Source organism: Prorops nasuta, unplaced genomic scaffold (genome assembly GCF_024137725.1).
Source record: "Prorops nasuta isolate Cenicafe-Biocafe unplaced genomic scaffold, Cenicafe_Pnas_1.2 PNAS00027, whole genome shotgun sequence".
In the NCBI taxonomy this organism is placed as follows: Eukaryota; Metazoa; Arthropoda; class Insecta; order Hymenoptera; family Bethylidae; genus Prorops; species Prorops nasuta.
The window spans coordinates 2,221,162-2,238,374 of NW_027116824.1; the positions used below are offsets into that span (position 1 = coordinate 2,221,162).

General features: G+C 38.6%; 1 protein-coding gene across 6 annotated transcripts in view; it reads right to left on the reverse strand.

Annotated features, from left to right (window-relative positions):
- Positions 1-17,213, reverse strand: part of LOC136782500 (cell adhesion molecule Dscam2-like) — a 116,491-nt gene that overhangs the window by 88,859 nt on the left and 10,419 nt on the right. For all 6 annotated transcript variants that reach the window (XM_066741961.1, XM_066741958.1, XM_066741960.1 and 3 more), the window contains exon 2: positions 6,497-6,589. In XM_066741961.1, the coding sequence (XP_066598058.1) occupies positions 6,497-6,554 (58 nt within the window). In that variant the 5' untranslated portion in view covers positions 6,555-6,589. The remainder of the gene's footprint in view (positions 1-6,496; positions 6,590-17,213) is intronic.

The following is a 17,213-nucleotide window of genomic DNA, read 5'->3' on the forward strand; positions in this document are numbered from 1 at the left end:
ACTTACCCCATTCTACCCTGCATTCCATCCCCCACTTCGTCCCATCGTACCACCCACCCTCCTGAAAACCTTTCTTCCAGCTACCTTCAAACCATCAGCCCTCAGAAACAACTACTGCCCCGGCAAATTTGTTTATTTAACACTTTACCTGCAAAAGGAGCAAACTTACGAATGCACCTTACTCGTCGGGGACTCGCAAAGCCAGACGGAGAGTTCATTTGCACCGAGACAGACGGCAAAATTTTTTTCAATTATTCCCTTTTCCTCCACTGAACACTCAGCCGAGTAGAAATTTCCAACCATCCCTCCGTATAGTGCATGTATATATATACGATCCAACAATAGCGATTATTAGTAAACTCGCGAACCGTTATTAAATCTTGTAATTTTATTCGGATCGAACAAGTTTCAGAAAAATAAAATTGTCGATTCGAGTAGACGACGTAAACGTGTAATGAGCAATTATTCGTAAGACGTTATGGCTGAAGAACGATAAGAGCGTTAATGGTATCGTATAGGAGCGAGAAACGAAGTTGGAATTATAAAACGCGATCGAGTTCGGATTCAATAAGAAAGGGTCAAAAAGCTCGGCGAGCTTTCATGGAAAGTTTCAATAGCGGACTTGCTCATAAAAGAATTTAAATTAGCCGACACTAGGAATTTAGCGGGGCTGATAAAATTTTCGAGTCCCTCGAAAGTGCGGACCTCGAGTGGATGTGTGCCTTATTTTTACACTATCGATTTCCTTGGCCTCTTTGATGCTGGACTTTGCATTATTCAGCGATTCTCCGTCTCGCAAACCCCCTGTCATCCCCTCTCCTGTACTTTTTCCAACACTCCCCCTCCCCTCCCGCCACCAAGCCCCTACCAACTATCTAGGCGTTTCTGCCTCTCTTGAATTGGCCGTTTAATCCCCGTCCTCCTCTTCCATTTCCGGACATTCAGCCTGAGTGCTCACCGAATTACAAGAGTTCCGCGGTAGTAGGGAGCTTAGAATTAATTATTTCACCAAATTGAATTACGCAACAGGTCGAATTTTACGCGGATATCTACTTCTCTTCCGCGCTACTTCCAGTTACAACAAATCCCTTTGCAATCCCGTGACAATCCACTTTTATCTCTCGACCTGTCTCTTCGAAAAAGTTATTGAAACATATGTCGAGCAACTCGGTAAATATACTGTATACTGCCTCTATAAACTAACACTAACGGAAAATGAACCATTCGTGTATTATCAGGATATTGAAAATGCTTGGTCAAATATAATTATTCTTAGATTGATTAACGTCGTAAATATTGACGTTGTACTAATTTTCTTTCCTCTCGCAGTAATGCATTGAGAAGAAAATGAAACGTGGAAACCGTGGTGTATCCGAGCTTTGAAGGACTTATTTATAAGTGGTCGCATTTCTTATTTACCAGTATCCGCCGTAAATCCTGATCCTTCTTGTAAAGGATACGACTGACCATCCTCGCTCCCACACGAATGGAGAGCATCAGAAGCCACGATTGAATCGAAGCTCCGAGTAAAACTTATTGAGACTTTTTTTTCTATTCTTTTAGTCTCTTTTCCCCGTCTTTCTTGAGGGTTTAAAAGACTCCTACACCTTTCCCTTATTTATTGTCCGAGACTAAAAAATCTCTGTAACAACATTTTCAAAGGTTAATCAGCTTTTAATCGCTCTACAATATATTGAGCAATGCATTAATGAATCCAGCTGTGCAAATCTCTGTTATTTGTGAGAGAAACTGAGCGATGTCATAAATATTGATAAACAAATCTATCGCAAATACATCGTTGCGTATAATATTGCAGCAGGAGTATGTTAATTATCAGTGAATATTTAATTAATGAATAATAAAAACCTCATATAATGACTGTTGAAATATAACTTATTAAAGTGTCTTCCAAATGTATCTATCTGGTATATATTCATCGATTTTGTAAATATAGAATGACTCTCGAATGTTTGTAAAGTAAAATTTAACGAGTGGAATATGTTACAAGGAACAAACGTCGAAAATTTTGACGAGACGCATAATTGGTGGAAATATTTGTTTGATTTGATAGTAGCCTGTAAAATATTTCGGGGCGTTGAGGATAGTGGGTTGTGGTTTTTTTGGTTTGATGGCGCATGTGGGTCATTAGCCGAGCTACGGGAGAGCTAAATTAGGATGACGTGGACTTGCGCAGAACGCATTTACGCCAGATATCTAGCGTGGTAACACTTTATTGATTTCAAGATTATCGCGACTCTTTTAGCGCGCTCACTCCGCTTTCCACGTGACTTCGGCTAACCCAAAAGGTCTGATAAAGTTCGCATTGTATTCATGGATCACCGGATAATTGCGAGCCTCTCCAACTTGACGTTCCTACGAGTGGCCTTCTTCTTCCTTCATCTCCTTAATCGTGCATACATGCTGACTTTTTTCTCACTCTGCCAACCCTTCCACTGCTTCTTCACCTCTTCTTTTTAATATCTCTCTCTCTCTCTCTCTCTCTCTCTCTCTGCCTTTATCCTTTTTCACTTACTTAAAAAACGAACATAAAAAATCAATCGCAGCACCTTTATACCGTATTTCCTTTTCAAGTATTTAATGCATTTTACTATTTTTCCCTCTTTTGTTTGTAAATACATGTAACAATTATATTAGTCGTTACAAAGAAGTGATAATGAAATTCGTGTGAAATTTGTTGTTTGGTTTTACCTTATGACAAAGGAAGGTGGTAAAATGTTTGCAAGAGTTTTTTTTTCAATATTTCGATAAATAATGAGTTGAAGTGGAAAAAAGGAGGAAAAGTAAATTAAAGCAAATCTCTAGACACCTTTTTGCTGGTGTCCTTATATCGACCGGTCTAATCTTAAGGAACCAATTTGGAATGTAATCTTACCCTCGTTGAAGGAGCTGGGAGGACCTGTTACGCGTCGTCATGGTCTTTAATTTGCAGCATTCCCCTTCATATCTCTGCAGCCATTTCATTCAATTCATTTGCAGTACTTTAAATTAATTGTCCACTATCAACTTTATCTATCCTATTATTAAATAGCTGATTTATTTATTCTGGACGTATGAAATAAAAGAAAGTTTAGATTCGTAGCTAGAGGAAATTGGAAAAATCAAAAGATTTAATCTGAGTCTCAGAAAACGGTTAGAAATGGCGAAGGCAATTGCTGAAATCAATAGGATCGTTCAGACTAATGAAAAGTTAGAAAATCGGAGATTCAATTGGCAAAGTAGAAACCTGTTACTCATCGCTACCTTTAATATCTAGTATTCAACGTAGTAACCAGACGTTATGGGAATCACGTGACCATTTCAGAAATCTTTCTAGGAACATCCGAAGAAAACGGAGCTCTCCTCTACTTTCCTTCTCTCCACTCCATCTAGCCAATCCAATCGAATTTTCTTCAAGTGTTCTCCAAGGAGAAAATACTAGGAATGGTCAGACGAATGATTTTCTGCTCAACTAGAGTTTTAAGCTCCATACGCACTTGAGGGATAAAATTGGTTATTTCGCTTAAAACAGACAAGATTAATTAGATCTAAGATTTCAAAATGGTTGTCTGAATTCATTAAAATTAATCTGATTACCGTACAGTGATTGATATTTATCTTAGCAGTTTAATGAAATATTCATCACCTCAGTCAATTTATTTAAGACGTGTAATTTATCCGGTTCGTATAATTTTACCTCGTGGAATCAAGTCCGTTTCGAGAGTCAATCCAATTGATAGCAGCCATTTAATATGATAATTAAGAGTGAAGAGGAGAGGGGGCGGTGTTGAGTGCAATTTACACGGTGTTGTTGTCCAAGTGTGTACAAGGTTTAAGAGAGTGAGCGAGAAACGGAAATAAGAGTAGCGACTACGTGCACTGATAAATAAATAAGAAAGAGAAAGAGAGAGAGAGGAGTAAGAAAGCGAAGCAGGATAGCTGGTGGATTGTTGGTGGAGTAAGAGAGTGAAAAAGAGAGTATTCTGGTCAAGAGTTGGATGGCAGTGCAGTAAAGGAAAGTAACGCGAGCCCATAAAAGAGAATCAATTCGATTCCCTAGCCGTGCTCAGCGCCGTATCTTTTCCTCACCTCTCCCACCCCTTACCTCAACCCTCCGCAGTTTCACGAGGGCGTTCGACCTGGCACGTTCCTGCCTTTCTTCCTTCCTAGAGAACTTCCTTTTCCTCTTTTGCCGAGCAACAAGTGCGCCTCACTCGCGTCTTTAAGAAACCCCCTCCGACTCACCCCAAGACACCCTCGAAAACCCCCTAAAGCCACCAGTCAGCTACCTTTCCCAGACTTTCCCTACTCCCACAGGAGCCCAGCTTGATCCTTATACCTCTTTTTGCTACTTTCTTCTATTTTTTCTATCTTTTTCACCAAAAGAGTAGAAAGTGGCCATAGCAGAAATTTCCATCGACGCGGCCTCCATGCAGCATCTCGCTCCACTTCTGTATCCTCCTGTCCCCCACCATCTACTTACTTATTCCCAGTTTGTCTTATTCTTACGAGTAACACTCTACCACTCCCGCATTTTGCCACATTTCCGCCCAGCAGCTGAGCTCCAACTTCTGAACACTGCAGCTCATGTTGAAGAATTGCTCGTACAAATATTTGTTATACCACTTGTTTTCTTTCTTTTATCTCTCTTAGTCTTCTTACTCTAGAACCTAGTTTTTGTTCGATACTTTGTTGGCTTCTTTGGGTCGGTTAGACTGAATAAATATATATTACTTACGCATTGATATTAGAATAATTTTTAATAACGAAAGGTTCTTCGATTCAACGATAAGACACAGAAATTAAATTTATTCACACGGCTAAATAGAAGTTGTCACTTATTCAAATTGGAGGAATTAAATTGAGAGTGGATGGGCTAGTTTGAAAATTTGTTAAAGGCGTCATATACATATATAAATGGAATGGTTGGAGCACTCACAGCTTTTCAACATGATTTCAATGGTTAACTGTTTTTGTAAGGTTCTTGGTAATTCAAAGGGTACGCACTTTGAGCTCCTTTACGCAGTTCCAAAGCGTATCACCTGACTGTACCTAAGATCCCGTAGTTGCCAGTAGATTAATATGGATTCAAGCTTTCGGATGGGCCCTCCACTCTCTGCACTAGACGCTTTTCACCCAAGAAACACTGGTCTCAAGCGCGTTTCATCCTATCGGACCAAGTACTGCTACTCTGCACTTGGCAGATGCTTCAATGCTGCAGATACAAAGAGAAAGTCCTCCCTTCGATTTGTAAAACTCATTGATTTATTAGAGTCACTCCAACAATTGCTTGCTACTCTTCCAATACTCGTCACTTTTAGTTTAGTTCCTCGTTACTTCTTATTTTCAATTATTTCGCTAACCACATAATCTATTTTTTTTTGTTTAGAAATAATTTTGATTAAAATTGAAGCTATCATCAGGTGTAACATTGACTAATTTTCTGATACAATTTATAATATAATTTCTATCAATTATTGAGATAATCGAAAAGTGATAGCTCTGGCCAAAGTTGGAGAACATAAGTAACACGTTTCGAGTCACAAAGCAGCCGCAATTTATCCCCAAATCGAATTACAAATTACGAAGTAACTAGTGTAGCATAATGGGTACTCGCATAGATTTAAATAAATTAAAGTCGTCTCTGATCGATGCTTCACGATTGTTCAAGCAGTTAGAGAATTCTGTAATCTAGTTTATAAGTTTAGCATTAAATTACATCATGCTCTAATTGTTTGCAATGTTTCTAATACCTTAAAGCGCGACGGTGTTAATTTTGCGATCTTCGTTTTTGCGCAGTAGAACAATATGGCGAAGAAATGCGTGCCAAGTCATATTTTTTCGCTGTGCCGGTCTTTAAACGTGGCTGTTATTTTTGCTTTGAATTTTTGGCAAGCATTTTCCGAGCCAATTTCGCCTCGCCGCAGTGAGAGAGCTGGCTGTAGCGAAATTAGAGAAAAGAGAGAGGGAAGGATGGGAAAGGAAAAAGCGAATAGAGGAAAGAAAGGAGGAATAAAAATAGTAGGGAGAAGCGAGAGAGACATTGCTCGAAGCAGCGATCGGCTTTATTTATGACTCTCCTATAAACGTCACGAAAGGCATTAAAGCGCCGATAAATTTTACGTGTTTCATCGTACGACAGACGAGCTCGCGCGGATTTCGCAGGTGCGCTTTGCTAGCTTTGTTTTTCATTATTTATAAACTCATACGATGCAATTTACGAGCCTAATCAATAGAAAATAAAAACCAGGATCGATTTGAACCAAATGAAAAACCGTATGAAAAACAATGTTTGCAACTAAAAATCTTGAAGTTATTTGTCGAGACTTTCTGGCGTTCAGTGGAACAAACCAATATTTGTGATTACATAGAGTGATATTTCGGTATTATAATAATTGGCAGTGGTATAAGAGGGTTGTTTTGACAATAAGTAGGATAGGTGTATAACTGTAGTAAGAGGGGAGGGTAGAAGTGGCAAAATGGCGGAATAGATACTCACCGCGAACGAGGATGAGGGCGCTGAACAGTAGGGTGGTTCTGAGCGGCCAACTGGCCATCCTGACGTGGACCGTTACGTCGATTCAGCTTCCTCCTGAAACAATACAAGCGTGCTCAATCAATCAACCGCCTATCCGTCCCAATCCGCCAGCTCAGCCTAGCCTTTTTCATCCCCTCAACATCCAACCCCACTTCCACCCCCTTCACCAACGTCCCTTTCCCATCCTTCCTGGCAGCCTGCCCACATTCGACGATGCAGGGCTTCAAGCGATGAACCTGCTCGCTCTGCTTCCTTTCAACAGTATCGACCACTTTTACAACCCTTTACCAAAGTCCCATGTCCCATCTCTCTATCCCTCAATGAAAGTCATCTCCACATATGCGTGACTTGCATTATCAAACCCTGCAGAATCGAGACGAGATACTTTTATCCTGTACTCTCCTTCTTTCTCTTTCAATGGTATATACTTTTCTCTGGATTTCTCTTTCTTCTTCTTCTTCTTCTTCTTCCTTATTTCTACCCTACCATTCCACAAAAATTTCTTTGATTGCAAAAGAGTCAGAGGACTCTCAATCATTGCAAGTTAAAGAATCAATGGCTATGGCAATTGAAAAGTTTCGGTGTAAAAGATATTTTATTGGAATAGTAATGGAATAAAAAAGTTGAGGGTGATTAGGCTTGCGTTTATCGAGGTGAATTTAATAAAATGAAAATTGCGAAATGTCTGACTGGCAGGAGTTGAAATTTTACAGTAGAGTTTAGCGTATCGGTTTGAATGGAGCGCTGGCAAGGCGGTTCCCGTGGGCGCGATTTGCCGTTTCTGCGCGATTTTTCCGGACTTGAGGTCTTTGACAACGTGGCGATAAAGTGAAACGACGCGGATTCCTCGCGAATGGCACTGCGGGTTACTGCCAGCGTCATTTGGCCAGTGATCCTGCTTCGTTGTAAAAATATATTTTCCTTCATCGTAAACCACTATCCCTCCGCTATCTTCTTTCATCCACCACACCCACCCCTAAAACATCCTTCACCACGTTCTCCTTAAATTTCTTTAAAACCCTCGTAATTCTCGCCAATTTTCATCTTTACGAGTCTCCCTTATTTTTAAGCATCGACTTCATTAAAATTTATTTCCTCTTTCGCTTAATTACATTAACTTCTGTTTCAGCTGTGTGAATGAATTTTTGAAATTCGCCTTATCTATTTAGCACTGTTAAATTTGAGACCCTTGATACAAAGTTCTTTGTTCCGATTCCAGGGGTAGGGGGAGGAAATTCAAGAAAGTTGCTGAAGAAACGCGAAATTGCGACTGCTGTACGCGAGAGGTCTGTGAATCTCAGTTGGAGAACAGTAGACGGAGAGGGGGTGAGTAGAATGAGCAGGAGATACGAAAGGGGAGGCGTGAACTGAATCAAACGATTTCACGCTCCAGATTTTGCCTTTTTGAATCAAACCTTGCGCGCTGCATGCTGCGAGGAATAACGAAAACTACAGCCATTTCGCTTTCGCTGAACGGCTGGTATTCCGCGTATCGAATTCCGCCCCTTCCCCTCCCCCCTCCTCCTACCCTCTCCTGGTCCACTCTTCCCCCACTGTCCAACTCTCCCACGTCGTGACCGACCCTTTGAGAACCCGCAGTTCAAAAGTCGACGGGTTACGCGCTCTGATAAAAAATGATCGACTTTCCGAGCGAGTGACTCGATCCTAGATAAATTTTACTGACTTTTTGCCTCCTTTATCACCCATCATCAAATTTCACGATTATCATTATTGCGCCAATGACGCAGTAGCATTCAATCCACCTACAAAAATTCCATCCAAAAATCTTCCTCTCGAAATATCAAATTGCAAAAAGAATGCTATAAAGAATTGCATAAAAAAAATGTTTATCGCTGATCGAAATATTTAATAAGGCGAAATTTGGTAATAATTAGCTATGGGCGCTACATAATTTGATTTGGTCAATTTGGCGAAACGAAAGATGTTAATAAATATGTAAAATGCTAAATTGTGTTTGTATTGTTAAAGCTTTTACCCCAAAAAATCCTTGATTCGCGTGTTTGTTTGTGCTATTTGCAACAGCAAAACAGATTCGGTGGAAATACATGAATGGTTCGTGATCACTATGCGGCTGAATAACGTTTGCTGGTGTACCAACAACCCTTTTCCACTTAATGAGTAAATATGCTAACTATTTGCCAAGTTCCATGTAAAACATTCGACCAGCTCTTCTCCTGTTTTTCGTCCTTTCTTTTTTTCTAATATCGAGCCATCCACTTTTACGCTTCTACAGTCACTTTTCATTTTCTTATATATACTTTGCTTTTTATCGCCCTACCTACTTTTTTTTCATCGTCGAGATAAAAACGCGCTATGCATTTCTAACATTATTAAGCTCAGTCGTAGTCGACAGCGGGATGAGCTTTATTCATCTGTACTTTTTATCTTCATGGTTGTTAATTGCCGCATGAAGAAAATATAGTTCAGTAGGAATAACAAACTATCGAGATTTTCAGTGATTATATATACGGTTAATTAAAATTTTTATCGTCGCGAGTAATTAAAGCTCGGAGTGATAAATTATGCGAGATATATGAGACAAATAATTGAAATTTCCTGCGTATACGCGAATAATTCGAATAACTGAAAATTTGTAATATTTGCTTCGTTTCGTTTGTATTAATAAATTGTGAAGATTCCTAGAACGCAGTTTTCCTCACATTCTGTTCATTCTCAGCGTTCATTTTCTCCTGAGAATTTTCCTCTCGGGCTCCTTCCGTCCCGGTATTTTTCGATCTCTTTCAATGGCTCGGCTGCGAAGGCGCGCTGCGGCGGCGACGGCAGCTTCCCGGCACGACATTCCCGATGCACGTGCGTGCATCGCACGTGAGTAGTGAAGCCAGAGAAAGGCCAGGCAGCCTAACGCGAGAGTCTCGTCAGGTTTCTCTTCAAACGATCCTTCACGCGCGTTGCCCGGCGTTCCAATATCTAAGTTATAATTTTAATGAAATTCCGCTTGCAGTCCGCACACCCCGAATTTCAATGTACGATAAATATAACGCTCCAACCCCGTAAAGAAATCCATTATGGGACGTACATGCGCTACCTATATTTCATTTTCGTCCAAAAGCTAGACACGCGTGACGATTCGACAAAAATAAGAACGATCAATTTTGCTGCTTGAAAGAAACAAATAATTTCTTCCGTATGGCGATATTCCAAGGGGAAAATCTTAAACTCGTTTATTCGTTCCTAATTTATTCTCGTTTTATTAATTGTTTAAAAAATTGTGTGTTTGGAATACACCAAGGGGAAGAGGTAAATATTTAGTCAGCCGTTTAACGACGGAGGAGTTTATATATCGGTATTTCGTACACATGGAACGTACACTGTTGAAAGGATGATTAGTTGAAAGATGAAAATGAGGCGCCATCTTGAAAGCACCGCAGAAATAATACGACCATAAACTCCGAGGCGCATAACTGAAAATCCCCGGGCGTCACTCGAGTTTAAAGTTAAAAGTTTCAAGAGCAGCTGACTGTTGGCTGGCTTGTGCCGCGATGTTCTGGCATTAAAGGTCCTTAAGGACAATAATTTCGTGCTTGCCTCCTGCATCATGAAAGTGTCTATCGTCGGGACCAAAACTCGACGGTTCCCCGTCAACGGTGTTCTGGGAAAACGAAGTTACGTGGAAAACGCAACGTACGGTTAATTTTAATGTATTATATTCCATGAGTAGAATTTGCTAGTTCGTTTATTTGCAATATGACTTTCCTGGCTCACTCTCTCTTTTTCACTCTCCCTGATAATTTTAATGGGAGACACTGGACAAAATTACCCCACCTATATATTACTAATGCAATAATATTAACACTATACAACCTCTCGCAAATATCTCCCCATTATTTGTTTTACGTTCCGACGAAAATATTTACAATTGCTAATTTCCTAACGACCCTTTAAACTCCAGTATAATTATATTCACTTCTCGTCATTTATAATGGTTATTTATTTATTGCGGCTGCCATCATCTGCGTCTAATGAATTTACAGGCCTCATTACTAAATAAAATTTGCTTATACACGTCGAAAATTATTTGCAACTATTTAAACCTTTACCATAATGATAAGTTCTTTCCAAATCTCATTAAGGAATATTCTGGTGAGTGTGAAAGGAATAGAGTTTTAAAATTGATGCGAAGCTGCGAAGAATGATTTTCTTCGAGAGTGGGAATAGTTGAAATATAGGGGAGAGGTAGAACGTGTCGAGATAGAGAGAGAGAGAGAGAGAGAGAGAGAGCAACTGCCATTGTGAAAATTAACGCTACTCCGTCTTAGCCCACAAGTTTAAACGCTCTTGTCACGTATCACTTTGGCGTAACAGTAGCTGCGGAAAATTCCGTGCCATCACGGGGATAAGCTTGAAATTTTCAACAGCACTTTACCGCCGGCGCTTTCTCGCTATTTACAAAAATACCTTTGTTCTCTGGCAATAAACTGCAAAAACTCACATATCATACGAATAGCAATAGTGTATAACAAAGTATAATAAAAAAATATATCCTTTCGTCGGTACAAAGCTCCTAACTTCGTGAGAAAAAACTTGAATTAATTTTCCAAACGACATACAAACCAAGCAATTCGATCGTCGAGTTATTTAATACAGAGTTTACACACTTTTTTTAAATAGTTAATTATTTATGTGGTATTATAAAAAAGCATAAGCGAAGAGTAAGTACTATTTGGTGTAATTGGTGGGGATCGCGGTGAATGACTGGGCAACTACAGAAACGAAGGAATTTAGCATTAAGTAGTAAAGGAAGGACGAGAACATACTAATTCTGGGAGTAACAAGCACGCTGTGCATTTTATGAGGGGCAGTAGTGATAGAATATAGAAGCAACACCATTCTCGTGATAGCAAAATGGAAGAACGTGGATGAATGGGACCGTTAAAAGAAGCCGGAGATATTCCCGGATAAGAATTCCTACCGGCGAGAAGAATGCTCTTGACAGCGATGAACTGTATCCCTCGGGACGTTCCAGGATAATGTTGTCCTTAGCCCCAAGCGAAATATTCCCCTTAAAAATCTTTACTGCAGATTTTTTTCCCTTTCATCCAATTTTTATCACTATCAATATTGCTCGACTGTAAACCCAACTAATTTATTCTTATCTATTCGATTGTTTAACAAAAGATTTCATCTGAAATAGCTTAATGAAAACGTAATAATATTAGAGTATCTATTAAGATATGTATTTTTATATATCTATCACTAAGTTTCGATAAAATATTATTATAAACTTTTTAATAACTATATTCTTAAGAGAAAAATTTTTAACATCGAGGAAACGATGAATTTTAGGAAATAGAAGTTATTTATACGGTAATTAAATTAAAGTTAGGAACGTGGAAAAATTTTCTTAACTTCTACGACGTTGCAAATTTCCTCACGGCTTATCAGTGAGGATGGGCGTCTGCTAGGTGGATTTTACTGGTGCATTGCAGGCCTCAGACGTTCCCCGTCACGGAAATGATTTAAAAGGGTGAGTTTACCGCGTCGTTTTGTTTCCAGCCACGCGTAAATTGCAGAGGAGGGTCGGTCGGGCCTGCAACGCTTTTCGCTACTGCGACCAGCCGCATTTCATGATTTATGAGCCCGATTACGGTGAATCACGCGTTAACGACTCTGCAGCCCCCCAAAGATCACGCAAATGAACAAGACATTGCGGTTAAATATACCTTCACCTCTAACAAAAATACTAACAAGTTGAATGCTCTAAATATAAATTAAGCTTCAACGCCAATCTCTGACAATTACTCACGTACTATCTAAACTCTTTACCTCTGGAAAATAGACCAAACGTGTTTTTCTTGCTGCTCTTAGACGAATACAATAAATCTTTATGAAAACATTTTTTTTTTCAATGTAAATCTATTTGTATTGTTCTCAAACGTAGACACTTTTCTCGATTTCGTATTTAAATCTGAATAACAAGACCATTCCATTTAACAATAACGCATACATCGATGTAACACGTTGACAATGATCTTTAGATCTTTTTCCAATTTTGTTGTTGAATGATTGAATGTATCGGCTAGTCCGCGTTAGGTGAGGTGGAAAACAAAAGTTAATTCCACTGTTCGTCGTTAAGTTTACAAAGAGACGAACATCCAGCACGAATGGCCTCGCTGAAGAGCATTCGTCGAAAACCATACAAGGATATTATACATCATATACGTTTATTTCAAAAGTTTACTTTTCGGTGTTAAAGTACTAGATTGTAAAAAAATGCAATTAGTCGTTTAGTTTTCGAGAAATTCAAAGAATAAAATTGAGAAAAAGAAGAATATATCCATGTGAAAATTCACGAAGAATATCAGTCGAGTTGAATACATTATATCAAACAAAAGAACGTAAAAAGTATACTTATTTCTTCAAAGGGTATGGAATTGAGTACATTGAAAAAAAAAAGAAATTTGAAAAACAGGATATTTTTCTAGTAAATATAGATTCGTTAATTAACAGAAAATATTATAAAACAAGAGAAAACCATGATAAAGGGCTTGTTGGTGAATAGTGTTTATACACAAAGATGAATATTGCAAATTCGTAAGGTTCGAAAGTGATAAGTGTAAAAAAAGCAGGCAGTAAGTGTGCAGGATCTTGCAATAGCGAAGCCACCGAACCCGCGACTACCGACACTATGCACGACGTAATTGTGGCGCTAAAAGCAATTTCCCAACGAGTAATCGTTTTAGCAAAGTGCTTTGCAATTTAGCGACTCTTTACTAGAATAAGTAATTGCGCTCGCCGAGCGTTACCCACACGCCCGATATACTATATTTTACCCCTTTTCTTTCTCTGGATCAGGCGATATCACTCAACCAATATCCCAACATCTCAACCACTTAAAACTAATTTCTTCTTAATACATATACTATGTTCGACAATCGAGAAGAATCATGGCAATTTTTAACAATTGTTGAAAATTTATACCGATCGCAGTGTAAGTAGTTAAATAATCAGGTAATTTGCGAACAAGATAAATGGGCGTGTCTAACCTTGATATATCCTGAATGGTTTTTATCGGATTATGAAAATGCGTTATAAATATGTGAAACGAACGAAATTCCACAGGTTTCGAGTGCTTTGACAGTTTGAATAGGAAAATTATTGTCAAGGGTGAGCCATCTCAACGAGAAGGTGGAAGTGCAAGTGGGAGGCTGAAGAGAGATGATTAGTGTTGCAATTTGCTCGCACTTTGTAGCTGGGACGATATGCTTAATTTTACTTGAGAGTGGCTGCCAGTGTCTCGATAAAGTGAATAGCTGGTTCTCCTAATTCGGCTCCATCGATAGTTACCAACAGAGCCCGCTATCTGATGTGCACCCTATAGTGCAAAATGCTAGAGTGCATCTCAGCACGTGTATACGTGTAGTATAACATACGATAAACGATTTTTTAAATCTCTCTAATAATTATAATGAAAAATTTAATTAACCCATAAAATACAATAATCGTTATGCAATGCTTGCTTTTTAAATATATATTATTGTATAATTTATTAGTGTTAAACACTATAACGTATCTCTTTTGATTATAAATAGCACAAGGCTCATTGCTACACCCTCCTGTTATAAGCCGAAGGAATATTATTTTATTCACAGAGAAATAGCATAAATTTACAGTGAAGTAATATATTTTACTCGAGAGACTCTTCGAATATTGAGACAATAGTGTCTCTCTACGTCAGTCTTCAGTGTCACTGAGAATATTCTAACTGGGGAAATAGCGACGGGTAATCTTGAAGGATCTTGAAATGTTGTAATATGTAAGTGTGGGGTTTGTGTGAATCGCGACCGGATTCTGTAACTGGGTTAAGTCCCTGTAATAGCGGTACAACGAAAATTCAAGCATACTGCACTGCTATCTATGTATCTAAATTGTACTAGCTAGCTCATTACAACGCTACAAAAGTTCACCAAAAATTTACTGCACCTGGTATAAGTGACAGTTAACTCTAATTACGGTTGTAAATAAATTAAAGATTGCAATTAACAATTAAGCACAGTTACCATGTTTATACAAGCACATAATTTATTTATCTTTATAGCAGATTAGCTTAGGTGTAAATGTATACTTTAAACTTTAATTTAATAAAGTAAAGTATCAGTAAACTATAAAACTATGTATATATATATATACCTACCGTGAAAACTGTTCAACGTTTAATGGACGAGAAATAAATTTATGCTTTCCAGTATGATCGATTTTGACATAAAATGCAACATTATATTTCTTTTTTTCCCTTAAAAGCATATTGGGCCTGAAGAAAGGACGTAAGAGAGATCTTGAAATCGACTAGCGATTGTCCGATAGCTTTAAGTGGTCGCAATGCGGGAATATGCAAGCTTAGTAAAGTACTATATGTTTGACAAAGAAGAGTCTCCGAAATTCAAAGCATCTGACTTTCAAAAAGAAAAAAAAATCTAGTAAATAGAACACAATATTAAATTAAAAAAATGGACAAAAACGAAACATGCGAATTCCTTTCCCAAAATTATTTTAAATAGCCTAGTATTAATGACCGAGAAATTTATTAACACTAAAATTATCACCTCCATCGTTATATTTATGAAATAAGAGACATTATACGCATTACTGAAGTAAGACGTAGCTTATAATTGGAATGAAACAGAAATTGTACAATGAGATGAAGCAGCTTTAACGAAGGGGCGTAAAAGAGGGTGAGAATTCGTAATTGAAATGTCAGTCGGTTGTTCAGGGTGGAAAACAAGAACGAAACATTTGGCGGAGAATTGTTGAAAGACCCGAACGTCAGGTTCTCGCGTGATCTCATACGTTTCCCTCGTTTGGCGTCTCAATTCGCGAGAAATTTCTTCTTTCCACTACCAACATGACAAGCTACGGGATGAATTTTTGTTCAGCTGGCTTGATTGTCGAAGAACACACGTACGGCTCTTCTCTTTATCGGTACTTCCCTTCAGTCCACCACCCCCAATCCCATTTGTGCACCCCCTAAACCCTTTTCCTGCTAGCCTGCATATTTGCTACACCCTCCCTCCCTCACATTGCATTTTACCTTCAGCCATCCATTTCTCCTACGAGCTTTACTCCCTTCCCCATCCTCCACCAGATATTTTACTCCTACCAAACAACCTCCCCCTCCCCCTCCCCTCATCTACTTTCCCAGATACTTCACACTCTTTTTTCACTTCCCCATTCCAGCACTACTACTTTTTCACCCCTTCTTTAATTTTTGTCCTTTCCCTTCCACTCTTTACGCAGACTTCCCAAGCCTTTCTCTATCCAGACCCTTTATGAGCCATTCGAGTAATAGTCGCTTGCTTGTTTAAATTCAAGCTTTAAGTATCAAGCGTTTATAGAATTGTCTAGCCGGGCAAAGTTTCGTTTAGGAATGAAGGGTTGGAAACGTATTAAAAGTTAAGTAAAACGCGGGTTTGGCATTAAAGGAGGCTAATTGATCGAATAGCCGAGTCAACAGAAATCCCAGCATATTTCGAGATCATTAGTGGATCCCGTGTAAATGGAAGAATCGCGGCTCGTGGAAGCAAACAAAAGTTTGCCTGAAGCCAATTTGTTCGGGGGATGACAGTGAAGAGTCTTTTCCAGCTGAACTATCGATGCACGCAGCATGACACTTAATTAAGGGACATAATACGTTCGTATTTACGTCGGTTATTGCGCGCAAAACAAAAATCCGAGTCAGGAGAAGACAGACCCTTTTCCCTATTAAATGGTTACTGCGCTTTTGTGTTGCAGCCCAGCGAACAATGCAAGCTCGGATAAAACGCTCTGAATGGATGAGATGTCATTTGCAGAGGACTATGATGCAGGCACCCCGCGATAGGTGCATTAAGGCGGTTAGTGCGCGTGACGAGACTACTTTTAGCTATGCTAGAAGCATCGGAAAACCAGAAAATCGACAAACATGCATATTACTTTCGATATTTCTAATAAAAATCCACTCTTCTATACGAAACATGACAAGCAGCTTTGAATATCCATTCTCATCATGCTCTTACAATAACGAATTTTCGCAACAGCCTCCCTTTTTTTTTCAGTAAAAATGCACATTTTATCGTTTATGCTTAAGGGAAACTCCAAAACACTCTGTTTTACCATCAATCGATAATTAACCCATTTATTATTCAGTTTTACAGCTAATCTTTGTTTTACACTTCGTGTCTGTCCCTTTAAATTTTATAAAGTGGAATAGCAATTCATGAAAATCCATTATCTGGAATCACAGATTGATTCTGCTAGTCAAATAAAGCCTGCGGCGGACATCCGCTTTTCACGCATGTACGATATTAATTTACACACGTCTATCCTACTGAAAAGCAATAATTCGAAATTATACCGAGACTACTCCATGTCACGAGTGTTTTTATCATTACAGATATGACTTAAATATTTTTTCTTCTTTTCATCCCAAAACATGTAAGTGCTCCAATATCATCTAATGGACCAATATTGTAACGCTGAAATCTACTTTGTCAATTTGTTTTAGCTTTTAGCCAACGAAAAAATATTTTTGATGCAAAATCCTAAAATAGATTCGCAGCTAAATAAGAATTTTATTTAAGCCAAAGTATATACACAGCAGCAAGAATAACAAAATTATTTATTAATTTAAGAATAATAAAAAGAGGAAAAATGGTAAATGTCA